The 21,047-nt window shown below is 40.2% G+C and overlaps 1 protein-coding gene across 1 annotated transcript in view; it reads left to right on the top strand.

The window, feature by feature from the left end:
* The window catches only part of LOC127654283 (EMILIN-2-like), a 21,804-nt gene extending 3,058 nt beyond the window's left edge, over positions 1-18,746 (top strand). The window contains exons 2-8 of the mRNA XM_052141413.1: positions 603-728; positions 2,013-2,203; positions 3,809-5,329; positions 11,280-11,447; positions 13,314-13,349; positions 13,434-13,565; positions 15,423-18,746. Of these exons, the coding sequence (XP_051997373.1) occupies positions 603-728; positions 2,013-2,203; positions 3,809-5,329; positions 11,280-11,447; positions 13,314-13,349; positions 13,434-13,565; positions 15,423-15,736 (2,488 nt within the window). The 3' untranslated portion in view covers positions 15,737-18,746. The remainder of the gene's footprint in view (positions 1-602; positions 729-2,012; positions 2,204-3,808; positions 5,330-11,279; positions 11,448-13,313; positions 13,350-13,433; positions 13,566-15,422) is intronic.
* The last annotated feature ends 2,301 nt before the right edge of the window (positions 18,747-21,047 follow it).

Below are 21,047 nucleotides of genomic sequence, written 5' to 3' on the forward strand. Positions count from 1 at the left end.
TGAGCATCTGTGGGGCATCCTCAAACAGAAGGTGGTGGAGCACAAGGTACATAACATCCACCAGCTCCGTGATGTCGTCATGTAGGAGTGGAAGAGGACTCCAGTGGCAACCTGTGAAGCTCTGGTGAACTCCATGCCCAAGAGGGTTAAAGCGGTGCTGGAAAATAATGGTGGCCACAAAAAATATTTTTTAAAAATATTGACACTTTGGGCCCAATTTGGACGTTTTCACTTAGGGGTGTACTCACTTTTGTTGCCAGCGGTTTAGACATTAATGGCTGTGTGTTGAGTTATTTTGAGGGGACAGCAAATTTACACTGTTATACAAGCTGTACACTCACTACTTTACATTGCAGCAAAGTGCCATTTCTTCAGTGTTGTCACATGAAAAGATATAATCAAATATTTACAAAAATGTGAGGGGTGTACTCACTTTTGTGAGATACTGTATGTATGTGTATGTATGTATGTATGTGTGTATATATATTTATATGTATGTATGTATGTATGTATGTATATATGTATATATATGTAAAGTATTATTTGTTTCTATTGATATTCTTAATTTTCCTGTCTTTTTTTTTCTTCTCACTTTTTTACAGAAACTGGTGTGCATTTGTAGTCCATAAGAACGTGACGTGTGCTGTGTTGGCGGCAAGTGAACCCGTCTTGGAGCCGCAGCTCTCGCCCTGTCCGCCGCATCAGCCAGACTGCACACAGCGGGTGATGTAAGTGTCTCTGGAGAGCGCTCAGTGGGCGGAGGGGTGCACCAGTTTACTGCTCAGCCAGGGATCCGTTAAGTTGACTAGTAGGCTATGACATATTCACTGACATTTTTGGAGTAGGTATACTGTTGCTGAAATTTTGCAATTAAAGTCAACCGTTGAGCCAAATTGCTCTCTCTCTCTAGCATGCACACATCCACACAGTTGTCTTAACTGATCTATGTTCCCCACAAATATCCAGACTCCAGCTTTTTCTTTTTTATTGGAGGAAGTGACAAGAGGTTAGATGAGATTGTGAAATTGCTCCTAGTTAAAGGAGCAATGCAGTTAAATTGGACCCATCGACTGGCAGGTCTTTATTGTGTTATCCGTATCCAAATCATTTATGACTCCCAAAGTGCCAGGGGCCGCACTGAACAATCTGTATAAGCTTGTGTATATTTGCCAGAAACCTTGAGAAATGCTGTAGTTAGAATGTGTGTTGTTTCTGCAAACAACTGTTGTGCAATCTGGCATTGTTAAGTTGAATTGAAAAATTGAATTTTAAATTGTCTAAGTATTTGATACATTGTTACATTTTGCTTTAATGACCGAATGCACTCGAGCTGGCAAGAACAAACCCTGATGATCCCTTTTTCCGGCATGATTTGGAAATGGAGGCAAAGAAATCTGACGGACTTTAGGATAGCAATTAACATGATTAATGTCACAAATTTGCTAATTGAATTAATAGCGTCCTAGTTCAATAAATAGTGTGGAATCGTAAAAGATTCTCTGTATAAAACATACAGCAGCACTGATAGATGAACCTTACCTTACTGGTGCTGTGATTCTAGCAACTAAATGCACACATGGTCATGCACGTTACCCCCCTGCATTCAAAGCTGCACTCCAGGTGTGTGTCACTGTTGAAGCAAATTGTAGTAAACTATGTACATAATAATTCGTCAAATGTTTTTGCATGTTTCCAGAGCCCGTTAAAAATGAGGAATGCATCCTTTTGTGGACTGAGTTGTGAGGCACAACAGATTAATAGCATTTTTCGACTTCCCCTGAACAGAATGCGCTCTACTCAGGAGCAGACTTTGACTTTTATATGTCTTTAAAGGATAATTCACCCCAGAAAAATGAAAATGTTGTCATCGTTTACTTACCTTAATCCTTAAGTAATTGTCATTTCTGCTATCCATTTTTTGTTCACAAATTGAATGTTTCATGGGACATGTGAACACATGGTTTAAGATTTAAAGATGCCTTGATCATCATAAATCACAATTGTCTTTCTAGGTATCATACTCACATGAGGCCCATGTACAAAGTAGGCTACAAACAAGTGACAGAGCTGGAATGGAGGTGTTGTCCAGGCTACCAAGGTCATGACTGTACACAGCTGAAAGACGCCCCACCCAAACCTCAAGTTCTAGAAGAACCACACCAAAATCGCCCAACCATCCAAAGACCTCAACAGAGCGTGCTGAGTAAGGCTGTTTTAAAGGAATATTGTGGATTACATTTAATTTAAGATTTATAATCTCTAGCATGGATTACCATAGAAAATAAATTTGTTAAAAAAAAAAATCGTTTTGCAGGAATGCACTTATAGTGTGGAAGCCTAAGTGGCGATTGCAATGCAACTGATTGAACATTAAAAATATACAATTTACACACGGTTTCAAAAGTAGAACCATACGCTTAAACATGAGCAGTCTCTACCAAAACCTAGTGAGCTGCCTTGCTTCCTCCTGCTTACACAGGCAACAGTTAGTTGAAAGTTATCCAGCTGTAATCGCTCTGAATTTTGGAGCCAGTTCCCAAAGCGGGAAGTGGTGTTGAACATGTTCACGTGTGAGCTCTGGTTTCCAGGACAAATGTCCACAAGGTGGCACCAAAAGCTAGTTGCAAAGCAAGTTTTCTTTTTAGCTGTAAATTAATAGAATAGAATAAAAGCTTTTATTTTTGTCAGAGTGCAGGTTCGGCCATGCTACAGCGCCCCTGGAGCATTGCTCGAGGGCCCAACAGTGGCATCTTGGCGGTGCTGGGCCTTGAACCCCAGAGCCTTAACTGCTGAGCCACCACTGCCCCTTTTGATGTAAATGATGTAATGCAGTAAACAGAAATGCATATTGAAATTAACCATACACCCTAACCCTAACCATTCAATTTAGTAAAAATGTAATTTTCGAGCGGAAATACAATGCCCAAGTTTTGCTCATTATTTAGTATGTGAACACGATTACTTCCTGGTTTCCATAGGACCAGAACTTGTGTCTTTGATGCACCTCGTCAATGCGCTGTAAGTAGCACATCAGGAGAAGGGAAATACATTTAAAATTATACAAAAATATCTGATGGGGGTTGGCACTTGTCAGTATATTTTTAATCTAAATGGCTCTCGATTCGTCGGCCATCTTGGATTTGTTTTTCTGTGATTGCCTTATCTGTTATGGTTACATGTATTTCTACCTCAATGCTCAGTCACATTCACCCTTGCACTGTGAAATTTTGCAGGTAAAAACGGCAGGGGCAGATTACAAGCATGTGTGAAACCCCAGATGTGCCATGTACAAAGGATCGATCTCACAGAGATCACTGCTAAGATTGCTGTTGATCAATGCTGCAAATTTGCGTTTCAGAGTTCACCAAACTTGAAGCTCACTTGAGGTCTGCATAGGAAAATGTCTTTGCCACCAGTAGTTCATCAGGCAAAATTCCTAAGCGTGTGGATTTCCATTGAGATGACTGTATTTCAACCCAAGGAATTTCACTGTGCAAGGGTGATTGTGTATGAGCCTTTAGTATTTGTTCAAAACAAGGTATGTCAGGAGGTAGCACAATTAATTTACCGACCTTTTGGGACAGCCTTCGCGTTCGGAGCGCGCTTATGATGCCTTACATTTTGGTCTTCGGAGGTAGCTCATTAGGTTTTGGAACAGCAATGTGTTAGTTTGAAATTAGTGTGATACAATCACCTACCAACCTCATCATGACAGTTATTTGTCCACTTGTGTCTTAACCATGTAAACCTGGTGAAACTTGTAAACTCTTTTGATCTGCATTAATAAGTTTGGCTTTGGTTGTTCAAGGACCGGATGTCTTCTCTGGGGCACATCCATGGTTGCATCCTGGGCAAAGCGGACAAAGTGGACATCCCTTGACGCAGACGGGTGAGTTTATTAGTGAAGGGGGAGTTCCTGGAGATCGACAACAAGAGAGTCATCGAGTTCAGGCGTTGGAAGGAGAAGTAGAGCGTCTTTCACAGACGGTCCTGGACCTGCAAGCTGCCATGACGTCAGCCAATGCAAACTTGCGTTTGGATATACAGGAAGACGCTAGCAAGATCATTCTAAATATGTTGGGGAACCTGCGCCAGCCACAGGATGTTAAGACAGGTGGAACTGAGAGCATCCTGTTCCCATCTGACTCACCAGTGACTGATGAGCTCCAAAACCAGGTCACCCAGCTCTCCAACACAATCAGTACCAATACCAACAGCATCCAAGATCTGCACATTATGATCCAGAACATGGATGGACAGCTGCATCGGCTAACAGAGGCAACCAGTCCTGGCCAACTTCAACCTTTGTCCACACCTTCAACCAATGAGTGTTCATGCCAGACATATGTAGATGCAAGACTCTCTGCTCTCCGTCAGGAACTTCTTGAAGGTATGGACATCAAAATTGCTGACCTAAAGAATGCGTGTGATTACAAGGTACTGTCAGTTCAGGAGCAGTGTGAGGAGCACGAGACCTCCTACTTGAGCTTGATGGAACTCTTTGACTCTAAAGAGGCTGAACTCCGCAAGGAGATCCAAGACTTGCGTCTCCTCGTTCCAAGTGAAACGTCCTCCAGGTTGGACAATACTGAGGTCCAGAAGCTTAGAGACACCCAGCATCTCCTGACTGATGCCATTAGGCAGCAGAATTACACCCTTGCAGAGATTAAAGCACAAGGATATGTTTTGGAAACAAGGGTTAGTCTTGCTGAAAAGAGTGCAGAGGTACGTTGCCTCTATCTTGAGGAGAAGTTGAGAAAGGAGAGACTTATGGAAGTGGAGGAGCAAAACATAGCTTTTGATGAAAAGATCAATGCTGTTCAACATCCCAACAGCAGTTCACAGCTACTGACAGTACTGTTAGATCATGGACAGCACCTAGAAGTCTTGGAGAAACGCACAAAGAACTTGCAGGATGAGATGGGATCTCTTGAACAGCATATCGAGAGTGTGGAGAACTTTGTCCCAGGCCTCAATCAGTCCGTAACTCAGAGATACAATGGAAGTCTGCTTCAACGATTGGAAAAGCTGGAGATGGTTTGTGGGCGAAACCAAGAGCAAGTGATCACCATGAATGTCTTGCTGAATGGGCTTGATGGACGCGTGGTTGGCATTGAGGGTGTTTGTGGCCGGTTTGAACCAATGTCCGACAGTCTCAAACGTATAAAAGATGGGCTCAACAAACATGTTAATGGCTTGTGGACCTATGTCCGACAACTGAACGGCACAGTAAACGCACATACAAAGGACATCAACATGTTTAAAGTAAACTCTTCACACTCTTCAAAAGAGAGGCCGGATGGGATTGCAAGCACACCTCAATATACAGGTAAACAATGCTCTTCTTTGGATGACATCAAACTGCACTGTAAAAATTAAAAGATACTCAAAGCAACATTTGGTATTCCTCAGCTGCCACGCTGACAGAACCGTCTTGTGGATCTTCCAGACACCCTTAAAGTAGCCTCAAAATCCTATTTATTGTATGTACTCAAGGAACTTTCCCTAAGCCTTTCTCTTATAATGGGGTTACTAAAGGAATTGGTGACAGTCCTTGTAGTTCTTTAGAGTTCTTGCTTAGAGTAAGATTCTCTGAGAAATTAAAGGGTCTCTGGTCGATCTCCAGAAAATGGTGCCTCAAATATCTGAATTTTTACAGTGTTTGTCATTTAAAAGACACTTCTATTGAAAAAGATGGTATACTATTTCCAAGTAAAGTCCTGTTATTGTAGGTGGCTTAAGTGTCTTAATGAAGAGCTCTATTGTGATAGGGGATCTCTGTAATTCCTCATTTACCTTGGTTCAAAACTTGATCCTTAACCACTACACCCCCACCACCCACAACAATAGCCATGTGCACATTGCAGCTAAATATGGTTAAGGCGACCTGAAAGTAAACAGGCTTCTTGTAGTTCGCCTAAAAATTTAAATACACGAAATACACAGACGTTTTGTTCTTCTAAGGTGTTCATTTGGTGATTTTGTTTTTCTTTTTTCACACAAGAGTGTGTGTTGAAAGAAGCAGGTACCTTCTTAGGGAAGTATTATTTCCCTTCTGTGTATTTATTGCACACACATGTCTCAACTGGACAGGCTCCAGAGTTGAGCAATGGTTGGCCTTTTAAGGGCCTATTGTGTGTGTGTTCATGTGGGGATCTGCTTCCCATTTGCCAATTTTGTGTTAGTAATTTTTAAGATGTTCTGGACACATTTGTCAGCTTGAAGTTCCACCCAGCAGCATTCATTCAAAATAATGCAATAATAGATACTATTGCAACATACGCAGAGAAAGGGTTTAAATGAAATGGCATAAGACTTCAGGACATTTTAGTCACACTCAGGGATTTTGACTTGAGTTTTCAACAGCGTTTTTTTTTTTTTTCTCCCCAATTTGGAATTCCCAATTCCCAATGCTCTCTAAGTCCTCGTGGTGTTGTAGTGACTCACCTCAATCCAGGTGGTGGAGCACGAATCTCAGTTGCGTCCACGTCTGAGACCGTCAATCCCGCGCATCTTATCACGTGGCTTGTTGAGCGTGTTACCGTGGAGACATACTGTAGCGTGTGTGGAGGCTTCACGCTCTTCTCTGCGGCATCCATGCACAACTCGCCACGTGTCCCGCCGAGAGAGAGAACCACACACGAAGAGGTTACTCCATGTGACTCTACCCTCTCTAGCAACCAGGGCTGGACTGGCATACCAGCATTTTCCCGGTGGGCCGGCATACTTTGGGGCCTATCATGGGCTGACTGGCCATTGGGAGAACCAAGCGAGCTGGTGGGTCGATAAGCTGAAATGAGCTATGCGTTATGCAGAACAGACCACAAACAGCAGGGAAAAAAACTCCACCCGCTCAACAACTTTTCGGCCAGTCGCTATGTAAAAATGCAATTTCTCTTCCCAGTCCAGCCCTGTTAGCAACTGGGCCAATATGGTTGCTTAGGAGACCTGGCTTGAGTCACTCAGCACAACCTGGATTCAAACTCACGACTCCAGTCAGCGTCAATACTCGCTGAGCTACTCAAACCCTGGATTCAACAGCTCTGCAGAAAAGCAAAGCATTAAAACAGAATTGAAGAAGTTCTTTACTGTTTATCTGCATCAAAAAATGAAATATACCAATTAATTTGCAGATAACTTAGCATTATCAATAATTTATACAAAACGTGGTTAATCTGTTAATGGCGATTTATTAATAAGTGCCCGATGTTAATACACCTCCAAGTCCGAAATTTTAATTTTTTGGTACACAAATAGATCTGCTACAGTGAATTGGACCTCTGAACACAACATGACAGAGAGACATTCTAAAGAGAATGCGTCCATTGTTTTCTCAGCTTGGTTGTATGCAATACAATATGACGTGCCAACAGCAATGCAAGTGTTGTATCGCACTACGCCACTACACATTGGAAAAATGGCTAGTGTTAAAAGAGTTGAGCTACTTTCATGCTACTGAAGTCTAGTTAAGTTGATGGTGTTGCTAAGTCTATGCAGTGACAATGAAAGACATCGAAAGCAGCAGTTTTACATGTCACACCCTACCAATGCAGTCCCTATGATCTCATCCACTCTTACACCAGTGAAAGACCTCTGGGAGTGAGCTGGGTAGCACTGACTCATACATAGAAAACTGCTTGCATACAGTATGTACACAATTAATACACAGATGCATGAACTCTTATTCATTCATGGCAAGAGTTTCATGGGGTTAATGTCAAACATATTGGCACTTTTCAGGAAAAAAATCATCATTTGCTCACTTAATTTGCCAAATGTGCTGGTTTTGTGAACTACGTTAGCCAATTCATTGAATAGATTCAACTCAGAAGAAAGATTTGTCCACAAACTAGACATGGCTACTTCTCTCATTAACTCTCTGTGAATGACGACTTCAATTTCGGTCTCTATTTATTTTGGTCTGGCTAGTCTGTGAATTGGAATATAGTGCAAGAGTCATGTGGGCTACTTTTATTATACTTATAAAGTGGTCATGAAATGCTCTTTTTGTGTAGATGTATCTTCCCTGAGGTCCACTGATAATGTTAGTAACGTGTTTTGCATTAACAAAATTCATAATTTAGTAATATGTGATCATTTTCCACCCTGTCTCTGGCCTTCTGTCTGAATTGCTCGGTTTTGGCATCAGCGCCTCCTTAAAACTTCATCGCCTCCTTAAAACTTCATCGTAAACGCCCACTGTTGTGATTGGCTGACATCGTGCAACCCCTCATATTCAGCCATTTTTGAAACTCAATCTGAAGAGAATGAACAAGCACCACAACATTATAAAACAAAATTTCAGGGGTCAAACATCCAACACATTGCACCCGGTGTAGACCGCATCAAAGCATTGCATCGCGACAACTGACGCGTCCTTTGTAAACAGGATGTCAATCCTGAAATCCATTTGAAATATTCATGAATGAGTCAGTTTACTTAATGTTTTGCATCGGGTCCAAGTGTGTTTAACTGCCCCATCCTTCAATAAAAGTTATTTTGCAAGCTTGAATCATTGTATGACTGGTTCACAAGCAATCCACATTGATAGGAGCCGAAAAAACATGCAATCCATGCTGAAATACACCGAAGACACATCCAGTTTACAGTGTCATCCTGCACTGAAATGCACATCACCGGAAACACATCTAAATGGTCAAAGACGTCCATCCAGCACATTTTCATACACCAACAAAACAGCAGCAGCTTGTCCTCTCCAGAGTTGTAACTTTACACCAAGTATTTTAAAAGCGGCACGAGAAATGTGGAAAGTGGTCAAAGACATCTGTCTGTGCATGTTTAAATACAAAAATAATTTAAATGATCCCCTTTAGTGTTCAGGAATAGTTAGGACACAGTAGGCTTTGTTTGTCCTTCTCTCTTTGTTTACGATCTAAGGCACCATTGAGTGCGGGGCCAAGGGTGCGTTGATTTTAAGTAGGCATTAATCTTTTTGAACTGCTTAGGCATGAATTAATGTACCGCAAATGACGTAGGGAAGTCGCAGAAGTAGAGAACGAGTTGTTTTTGCAGCTTGGTTTTAATAAATGCTTTTTTGCATTGGGATTACGTTTTGAGTTCTGAAATTGAATGTATGTTTTTATAGTAGAAAGACCTCTTATATGTCAAAATATCAAGGGAAATGATTCCTCATGACATGACCCCTTTAAGGTGCTTTTGCATCTTTTTTTTTAAGCGTGTAAGCTTTAGTCCTTGTTCATTTTAAATCAGTGTAAAAAATAAGCAACCGGTACATTCTTCAGGATTTCACCTTTTGTGTTTTAAAGTAACGGGGGCCACACACAGACAAGCAGGAGGGCCTCAACACATCCTTAATGTTTTATGTTTATCCTAAGAAAGAATGCAGTAAAAAGGCGTGACCGTTTTCTGCAGATAGAAGGCGAGAGAAAGTGACTACTGTGGACTAAACTTCATGGCATGTCGAACAATGATACAACAGCTCATTTCATTGCGCTACTGATAAGCTAACAACAAACTCTCCCAGAATAAGACCTCCAGATAAAATGTGTATAAATAAATATACGTGTAAGTTGTGAGACAGGATGTGCTTTCACACGTCAAAGGTCAAAGTCAAGAACAGCTAGTGACTCAAAACAAGAATTGTGCATTACTGTCACAGCTGCTCCCACTAAAAGAGATGCACTTATACAGGATAAAATGTACTCGCACACATAGGTCAATTGTGGCATCCAGCGTTCTCATATTTCTCAAATATGACCGTTGCCCATAGCAACACTGTATAACTGACCCCTTATATGGGGAAAATTTTTTCCAACTTCGCTGCTCTTGTTTCTGTCACTCATATCACTCTCTGATCTCTACAAGGAAAATTATCAAATAATTTAAACTCAAATCAATATCACATGATCAAGAGGCCACAGATAATTACCCATGTTGATATTCAGACCAACAGCTCAAACTTGAGTAAACAAGCAAATTAAAGTAACTCACATTTCAGATAAAATGTGGCTAGTAAATTCAAGTATTTCTACTCTAACAACAAAAATAGGTCCAAAAGTGGCTGACCAGGGCTAAAAGTTGTATAATTTGGAATAATGACTTGCTTGTCTGCAGTGTAGTTGGGCTATGACACACACTGAGAACAATGTTTCACTACTGCTGCTTACTAGGGAACACAACTTATTAAGAAATTTACAAGCATTACTACAATCAACTGCTCAGAGGCATTTAAACTCACTATTAACGCCTTGCCCCAATGCCATTAGCTTTCAACTTTTAACTCTCATATTTGAGATTTGGTGGTCCAGCTCAGTTTAAAACAATTATATGTCATCGTGCATGCGAAGATTGATGGATTTCTGTTGTATGTGGCAGCTGATTCACACCTATTTACTGTCAGGTTTACTCTCTCCTCCTGTAATGACTCTTCTACCTCACTCCAGGAGTTCAAGACGGTAAAAAAAATTTTTTGTTTTGTTTTAGTTATAGCGCCCCCTAGCTTCAGAATTGGACAATAATTGGTGCGTGCCCTCAGAATGTCCTGGTGTCCACAAGTCCCAAAAAACTTTAAGTTTGGACTTTGCGTTCAGAAGATATAGACCAATAAGTTCAAATGAACCACACCCAAAATGTAAATTGGGGTTTAGCGCCAAAGCTTTACGACCGATCAAAATTCTCTTGATACCTTTTTGTAAATGGTCTGCACTTATATAGCGCTTTTTTTTTTAACCTTAGAGGGTACCAAAGCACTTTACACTGTGTCCCATTCACCCATTCACACACACATTCATACACCAATGGTGGCAGAGCTGCCATGTAAGGTGCTAGCCTGCCATTGGGAGCAACTTAGGGTTCAGTGTCTTGCCCAAGGACACGTCGGCATGTGGAGTCATGTGGGCCGGGAATTGAACAACCAACCTTGCGATTGGCAGCCGACCCGCTCTACCAACTGAGCCACAGCCGACAACTACATGGCCAAAAGAATGTGGACACCCCCTATTAGATGGATCCCTATATATCTAGCTGAAAGATGTAGTGAGGACCAGCTTTCTATTAATGCCCATGGTTTTAAAATGATTTAATGTTCAACATAATTAAATGTCCAACAAGCACATTTGGGTGTCCATATACTTTGTCCATGCACTGTAGTGTATATGCCAAATATTGTGTGCTATTGTACTGAACTCTGGGTTTTCTGTTAAACCAGATGGAGGTGTGGCTGTGTCACATCTGTTAAGTGTCAGGCCTTCATTTATTTTTATTTCTCTCTTTTCAATCACTCTTCTACCTCTCTCCAGGTGTTCATGAAGGTACTAAGGCTGTAAGTGTTCCCACAGAGGGACATTTGCCTGTCCCAGTGCTGCCCGTCTTGATGTCAGGAGAGGCGGGACCTCCAGGAACCAAACTGTCATCACAGACCCCTCAAGGGAGCCGGACAACTGTCACAGGCCAGACAGGAGGACCAGGTATGTGTGTTCAGATATATGTGTCTATGTATTGCAAAGCTTAGTTTGCATTAAAAAAATTGTTTTTAAAATTCAGGCTACCACAAAGAATATCTTGTATTGTTGTTGACGGGTCACTCACTGATTCCACCTGCCGGTCTCAGTCCAGATTCTGTTTCTGGTATTCGACGATTTATTGTGGCTTAACTATGGTGTATTAAGAGTGCCGATTTAAAAAAATATATATATATATATTTTTATATATTATATATATATATTAGGGCTGTTGATTTGACGCGTTAAATCAGTGCGATTAATTTTATAAAAAATAACGTGTTAAAAAAATTCACGCAATTAATCGCACTATAATAAGGAAGATTCCTGAGAAATGCTTGTAGTACCACCTGTTTACTCCAGAGGGCAGTAACTGAAACTTCAGCTGTGTGAGCAATGCAGTTTATACCAGTGTTGCCAACTTAGTGACTTTGCCGCTAGATTTAGCGACATTTCAGACCTCTTTAGCGACTTTTATTCAAAAAAGCGAGTTGCGACAAATCTAGCGACTTTTTGAACAAACCTTAGCTAGAAGAAAGTTGTCAATACTGCCCCTCTCTCTGAGTGATTGATAGATATAGGGAATTAATAGGGTATTACAGTATGTACGGTAAGCACCGAGAAGCAAACACATGTAAAGGGCGGACACTATGCAAAATGCAAATGAGACGCGGTGACATCACAAATATGTTAATTGGCATATGACATCATCTAGCGATATTTAGCGACTTTTAGAGCAGGCTTTAGCTAATTTCCATTGAAACTAGTTGGCAACACTGGTTTATACAGCGAACACAGAGACGTTGCAACAGGGTAGGCAAACCAGGCAATTGCCTGGGGCCCCGAGCTGGAAAGGCCCCCCCCCTCAAGGATGGCTGATTACATTGGACCACAGCAACAACAACATGGAACCCCCTTAAATTAATTGATGGTACAAGACACTGCAATGACCGGTCCAGAACCCCCTAAAAGGGGCCCACATAATACAAGCTTGCTGTCAAAATCTTCACATGGATGTACCTAATGGGGGGGTTTGGGGGGTTAGTAGGGGTGGTTGTTTCTGGGGGGGGGGGGGTCCCTTCTGCCTGGGGCCTCCAGAAACACCCCTGTGTGAACAAAACAAGCAGAACAACACAAACATTAGTTAAGTTCTTGCGTTCAAAACACTTGGAGCGCAAATTCAATCTAAGGGATCTCAAGATGTGCTCTCAAGTATTAAACTATATTTAACGTGACACAGTGACCTAAAAATGTATGTTTATGACGCAACGCACCCGAGACGTCTGACGCAGGTGTTCATTGACGGGTCCTTAAACAAGCCCTCATAATAAATCACTGATTGACAGATTCACTTGTGAAATGGATTGCTGTGAACTGTGTGTCAATGATTGACTTATGATCAATAATATGGTAATAAACAATACATTATATTCTAAAGATGCTTTTTGTCTTATCAATGATGAACTCTTCTGCCACAAGAATGTCATGCATTTTAATTATCTGAATATCTTTTAATATTTGGTGTGATAGAAGCGCATACTAAACTAAACTGACAACAAAACCCTGTAATCCCATTATTGGATATACTCCAACTTAGTTTAATATGGTTAATAAGTGATTTTATTATGCTAAAATAATGTTAGCATGTATAATATTTACATCTTGTAGCTATACTTTTGATACTATGTGTATTTTTGAGTTTATCGACTCATTCACTTCCATTGTAAGTACCTCACTGTGGCACTTCTAGTCCTCCATACTAAACATCTTTCAATATGTCATGAATAGATGCATTTTTATACCCAATATTGATTAAACGTCTGTTTTCCACAGCACAGATTCCATTAAAGACGGTTCAAATGGCCGCAGGTAAAACGAAACTTTCTCTATATTTCACCGATCTGTGTTGACCGCATGACAACGAGTGAAGTGAGCATGTGTGTGTTTATACAGGAGAAGGACGATTAATGGCACACGTGTCCTTTTCGGCCGGTCTGACACTGGTGCCGTTTCCTGGACAAATTGGTATCATCCGATTCAACCATGTTCTGTTAAATGATGGAGGACATTATGATCCACACACGGGTACATTCACACGGTCACACAGTTTCTCCATCACTTTACTTTATTATATAGAATTATTGTTGCCTATAATTGGGGTCAGGGGTTTGTTCAAATCCCTAATCCTAAGTATTAACCCTCCTATGGTATTGAAACATGCACCTCCCTTTGGTATTCATGGTCATTTTTGACCGGAAGGATCAGATGTGTAACACTGTTTTTATTTTTGATGATGATGATGATGATGATGATACCATTTCTGCTTTCCTGAAGTAAGAACAATAAAACAATGCATTTCTTCTGGGATTGTATGCTATTTTTATGTTATTTACATGTACATTTCTACGTTTTACCATTAATTTGCATATACAAATAAGCTAATTTCTGAAAAATCTTCTATAAGTTGAAACATGAAGACAATATGAGAATGTGGCATACATTGGATTGCTGCCATCTGCTGATTAAAATATAAATAACTTGACTTTAAAACCATCTCATGTCAGTAACGGCCAGTAGACGACTGTAGCCACCAACTGAATATTCCGATGGCTTGTTGTAACCTAATTTTATATGCATTTGGATATATATTTAGGCATTATAAAACTATATTTATTTTAAAAAGTTTAGCATTTTAAAATTGATTTGAAGTTTTTGCAGTTAATGCCATTATGCTTGCAATCAAACCTGACCATGGTGTTACAAAGAGAAGATATCAATCATTTATTTCAAACATATAAAAATGTAATAAAAAAAAGTAAATGCATAATAATATCAAGAAAATGAACAACAAGAAACATAAATTACTGCAAAATTCAGAAAATTCTATTAGAAAGTAAAACAGAAGAATCGAGGTAACCTTTTTACACTTTCAAACTTTCTAGAGTAAAAATATATTTAGCAAATGTGTGTGTTGCACTGAGGAAGTTTTAGAGTCTCATCCTGTAATTTCTCTGTAAAGATTAATTGATTGTATTTGACAGCTAAAGAAAATTGCTCTGTTTTTTGGTCTTTCCCATTCATTTTCAATGGTCGGTCAGTTTTGACCGTGAATACCAAAGGGTGTCGCTTTATTTTTTTTTACAGCCACTTAAACTTATAGAATCAAGCCCAATTAATTTTTTTGGTATGTTCAGATTGCAAATGGAGGAAAAGTCACCAAGTCTTGTACTGCTCAGATAAAGGAAACGATTTTTATTGGGGGGCCTGGGTAGCTAAACGAGTATTGCTGACTATCACCCCTGGAGGTGTGAGTTCAAATCCAGGGTGTGCCGAGTGACTCCAGCCAGGTCTCCTAAGCAACCAAATTGGCCTGGTTGCTAGGGATGGTAGAGTCACATGGGGTAACCTCCTTGTGGTCGCTATAATGTGGTTCTCGCTCTCGGTGGGGCGTTGTGCGTTGATGCCATGGAGAATAGCGTGAACCCTCGACATGCGCTACGTCTCCGCGGTAACTCGCTCAACAGGCCGCGTGAAAAGATGCGCGGATTGACTGTCTCAGACGCAGAGGCAACTGAGATTCGTCCTCTGCCACCACGAGGACTTGGAGCGCGTTGGGAATTGGACATACCAAATCGGGGAGAAAAATGTGAAACCAGGATGGAAACCATTTTTAGTAAATTAGGAAAATGTATTTCGGGCAAAAATGACCGAATCCCATAGGAGGGTTAAACTTTGGCGTGTAGCATGTTACTGTCGGACGGTTCAGATGTGTGAGGAAAAACAAAAGGAGGTAAAGTTATTAAGTGATAAAGAAATATAAAGACCTTTGGAATAACATGCTGCAATTAATTGTGCACAATAAGACCAGGAATGTGTATTAAGAAAGTACATGGGGTACATTTGTATTCATGCTAACTTTAATTTGAATATTTATCTCTATAGGTGTGTTCACTGCACCCATGGATGGCCGGTACATGCTCAGTGCTGTGCTAACTGCTCAGACAGGAGAGCGACTCGAGGCTTTTCTCTCAGTGGCCAATCAAAACATTCAGAAGCTTTACACTGCTGGAGTAGGGGGTGGACTCACTGAGGGGTGTGTCTGTGGAGGCTCTGCCTCTCTAAGTCTTGCACTTAATTTGAAGCGTGGTCAGAGGGCGGGACTTGTGATGACGGCAGGGAAACTGGCAATTTCATCATCCAGTGAAATTCTGTCTTCATTCAGCGGAGTGCTGCTTTACCCAACCGTAGCCAAGTGATTAGGTCACTAATCACATAAAAAGTGACATTGATCATGTTTACTCCTTTGTTCAGACGGTCAGAGTTTCTGGTTTCCATTGAAGCACACAAGATGCTCTTTTTAATATTCTCAAATCATGCTGAATAACACGACCATCTGTTTTTGTTGATGCCAGCTGTCCAAGACGTTGCGATTTTCAAGAAATAAGATGCTCAAATGGTTATAAAGAACATTTTTAAATATGTAACACAAGAATAAAAAGCAGAGGAATAGATTGTGGATCCATTTAAAAACAAAGACTGACTTCAGCATTGTAAAAAATTATATAAATTAAGAGCTAAAAATTATTTTGTTTGTCTGGCATGATACTGTACTTGTATATATTGATTTAAAGGTGCTGTAAGTGATTTTAGCCATTCTAACTATCACAAGAATGATTAGCCACACCCCCTCTTTCCAAAACACCACACCGATACCATTGAGACCGACACAGGGCATGTTGAGAAGGGCTGCGGGCATTGCTCCAAAAAGGGGCGGGAACTCCAAATCACAATTAAAGACATAGGGAGACCCTAAACTTAAGGTGTTGGTGCAACCCTCTTTTGCAGTAACCACTCCCCATTTTGCAGTAACTCCACCCTCTTTTGGAGATCCCATCCCCATTTGGAGGTCTCCGGCCTGCAGCTATACCTACCTTTGTTCCCACGGTTATCAAATTGTGAATCAGAATATGGCATTAAAGGGTTAGATCACCCAAAAATGAAAATCTCATGATTGATTCAACTTCCCAGATGTGTATGACTTTCCTTCTTCAGCAGGACTGAAGTGAAGATTTTTATAACACATTTCACCTCTGTTTGCAGCTCATTGTTTTCATATGCAAATTAGCTTTTGATTCGCCATAAATGTTGGGTAAGGGTAAGGGTGTCCGTAAAATGCAGGCAAACAGGTGCCCATCAGGCTTCTGGCTGTTTGATGGTCCAAAAGTCATATTTAGGCAGCATAAAAGTAATCCACATGACTCCAGTCAATCAATGAATGTCTTCTGAAGCAATGATGTCACTGTCCAATAAGATATCTAAGGACACTTATTTCAGTCCTTTCCATGAAACTAAATCGCTTACAGCACCTCTAATGATCATTTTAAAGCAGACTTCACCAATTAGTTGACCACAGTCCAGATCCGAACACGAGATTGATTCCACATGGACAGGCTTGGGGAGTAACGGATTACTTGTAACAGCGTTAGGTAATCAGGGTACAAAAATTAGGTAACTGTAATTCGTTACACTTACATAAAAACCCATTGTAATCAGATTACAATTTTTTAAAAAAATTTGGGATTACAATCACAAGTTTTAATTTCTGACAAAAGAAATAGTGCATTTTCCTGACATACTCTAATTATCCAAAGATCTGAGAATTTGAAGGTAATAAGTGCCTCACAGAAATCGCATTAGCCAAGTTAGCTAAAATGAGTTAGCCTTAGTGCTCAAAGAAATCCATGGCCTTCATCATTTGGCGGGAGCAGGAAAAGCTGCTATTATTGACACAATTTGCACATCATTGCTGGTACGACATAGAAATCCCCTGGTTTGCATTGTTGCATATGCAAATTGCACCATATTAGTCAGGACGTCCTGTGTGTTGTTCCGCATTGAAGCTGAAAAAAATGACCCTGCGTTCAGGTGAACAGTACTTAAACCATTCATGAAGTTTCAAATACAACTACAATACAAAAATCAACTGGAAAAAAATGGGAAACTTGCCATGACTTTCCTCTTTCACCTCTCATGATTTTGCATCCCTGATCATTATTAACACATCCAGACTGTACACATAAATCCCAATTAATTGAGAACAGTTCAAGCACCCCCAGTCTGGGCGAGGGGGACATTCTGGCAAATGCTCAACGCTTAGGAATTAGGAATAAGTAATTGAAAATACACTATAAATTGTATGTGTTTTGATCTATTCTTTAAAACTCTATTTTATTTTTAGGAATCAAAACTTTTTTCCCCTTTAAAATCCTCCTTAAACCGAAACAGAAACATCGAAATTAGCCATAAACCGTTCTGTTTGCATTGAAGCCATAATTTAAAGTTGTAATATTGATTTGATCTTGACTTCATTTGCATATGTGCCAATATGTGTAATCCAGAAGTAAAGGAAAGTAATCAGATTACATTCATTTCACTGTGATTGGATTACATTACTGATTAGCTTTACTGTTAAGTAACCTGTAATCTGTAACAGATTACATAAAAAGTAACCCTCCCAACCCCGCATGTGGTTCATGAACCATTAAGTGCTAATTAAGAGAATTATAAACAGATTTGTTTTCTTGCCACATGCAACCGTTACATCTCTTTTTTTTAATCCTTGTTTATAATCAAATTAATTTATGTGACATTTGTGGTCCAAATGTAACCTATGCTTTTTTAAAGGTCAGTGCTTAATGGGTATTATAGTACAGTGACTTACAAATCTAGAGGATATTAGAATATGCATTCAGAGCAAACGCTTCCAGACATACAAAAATGATTAAATATTGCTTTACTTTTATCAAATATTCAGTGCTGTAAATTTGGAACACCACAGCCATAAAAACGGTCCTAAAGTGACTGTATGACTGGATCAGAGTTGACAAACTATAAATCTCACTGACTAAGAAATAACGTCAAGCTTTTTCTTAAAAACAGGGTCGTAAATATGAAGGTTAGAGCTGCTTTAGTGCAATTTAACACTCTTATGGCTTAAAAACACTTTTCAGATCGATATTTTGACTTTTGAACATATTGGACAATTTCACATTCATGAAAGATGTTTTATTTTGTGTGGACATACTGTATATTTTGTCAGTGGCACAATCATTTGTACACGAGACTACTGTACACTGAAGGCGTTACTGTTCTTCTTTGAATCCAACAATCGACAGACCATCTGTAACATTGCATAAACAACCCAAACCTGTGTATAATAAAGGAAAATGGGACACAAAACTACTGATTTATATTTGTATAATTTCATTCAAGTTTTTCACATTATTCTCTGCCACCATCTTCATAATTTCACATCTTCTGTGCAGGATTTAAAAAATAAATAAAAATAAAAGACAGATATATACAAACCTGCCATGGAGTTATAATAATAATATAATGATGATCATTTTCATCCTACAGTTCTTCCTTTGTGGTTTTGTGACTCTGAAGTGTTCCCCTTTTTAATATATATATATATATATATATATATATACACACACAACAGTTAGTTCTAGTCCTTGAATCTGATTGGACGAGAGACGTTCCATGTGCTCCGATGGTGTGACAGCATCATCACACGGACACTTCACTGTGTGTGTATCACTCCGCTTGTGTTCATGCTGATCTAAACTAAAGTGTAAGAGCAGTGCAGATGTGTTAAGAGCTATATGTGTCTCTTGACATTTATTTTTTTACATTACATATTTTAGGCAGCAGGTGGCAGCAAAACACATTTTTGTGTGTAATATGAGCCTTGTGATATGAAGTGAGGCAGCGTCGGTCAGTGTTTTCATTCATCAGCACTACGTGATCGCTTGTATTACTACTACACTCCTAAAGATAGGAAATAGCTTAAAACAACTTCAGCATTATGACTCATCACAGCTGAGAGACACAACAGACTGATTAATTATACAAACTCAAGGCACTGACCTCTTACTGGAGTTTCCACACTGGAGAGGACAATATGGCGGAGGACATCGCGGTTCCTGTAGTGAAAGACTCTTGCGTACCCACTACCGTGAATTAGGGAGGAATGCCCCGCTTAGACGGCTTGCTTAACAGACTAAATGGTCTGCGCTTTTTTTAACCTTAGCATTATTCACAGCACTTTAAACTGCGTCACATTCACCCATTCACCCTCATACACCAATGGTGGCAGAGCTGACATGCAAGGTGCTAGCCTGCCATTGGGATCAACTTGGGGTTCAGTGTCTTGCCCAAGGACACTTCGGCATGTGGAGTCATGTGGGCCAGGAATCAAACCGCCAACCCTGCGATTGGCAGCCGACCCGCTCTACCACCTGAGCCACAGCCGCCCCACAGACTACAGCATGATCGACAGGGCTCGCTCTCTCTCGCTCTCTCTCTCGCGCTCTCTCTCTCTCTCTCATATATATATATTGCGTAAGAAAGTAGTTCCATGGGCAAATGCATTTCTTGTGACTGTTTTTTTATGTTTATGTTCCTTAAACTGTATTTAAGCAATATATGAGCAAGAGTACGCTATGGCTCTAAATCAGCACTGCTATGATTACCCACTGCGTTGCCGAATCACAGCAGTGCTGATGTAGGGCCATAGCGCACTCTTGCTCATATTAGAGCAAATCGTTTTCCTAAAAATGTATGTCCACCTATGTGGACAACACTCCTGTTTGCAGGAGTGTTGGGTGTTCATGTTTTTGAGACACTATTGACATTGAATCTGAATTAATTATGCTAATTTCTGATGTAATGTCCATCATCCAATCACTGCCAACCATGTTAAAATACAATTATTCATGATTAATTCTGAATCTATGTACTGATGATCATTGTCCCATGTCTGTCAATCATGTTGAGTGATCCAAACATCATCTGCAGCCTGAAACTGAACTTTTGATCAGATTTTAGGATTGAATGCACAAAGCTGCATAGAGAGCTATAGGATGCTCCCTTGCTCCCTATAAGACAGTGCATGTCTTAACCTCCAGTGTGCTGTCTGTCTGCACTGGTCTCAGAACAGTTTGAAATGCACCTTATTATAACTCCATATAAAGCCTCTGAAAGCAACATTTTCTAGCTTTTGGATGAACAAATTGATTCTCAATGTGATAATGCACAGTGAATATAGGATATGTTTATCTAAAGCGATGACATTTTTAAAATCGGATGACTAGAGACGACTCTTTTGACTCAAACAGGTTTTAATGTAAAAACATAGAAAAATGCACACACACACCCACACTAACTCACACTAACACACACTAACACACACCCACACTAACACACGCGCACCCACACACGCGCACTCACGCTAACACGCACTAACACTCACACACGCACTCCCATACACACGTCCACACTAACACAAACGCCCACACTAACACACACACACACACTAACAAACACACCCTCACCCACACATGCCTACACTAACACAAACACACCTACACACTCCCACTCACACTAACAAACACACCCTCACCCACACACGCCCACGCTAACACAAACACACTTACACACGCCCACACAAACACACCTACACACACACACACTAACACAAACACACCTACACACACACACACG

This window comes from Xyrauchen texanus, chromosome 2, assembly GCF_025860055.1.
Source record: "Xyrauchen texanus isolate HMW12.3.18 chromosome 2, RBS_HiC_50CHRs, whole genome shotgun sequence".
NCBI lineage: Eukaryota > Metazoa > Chordata > Actinopteri > Cypriniformes > Catostomidae > Xyrauchen > Xyrauchen texanus.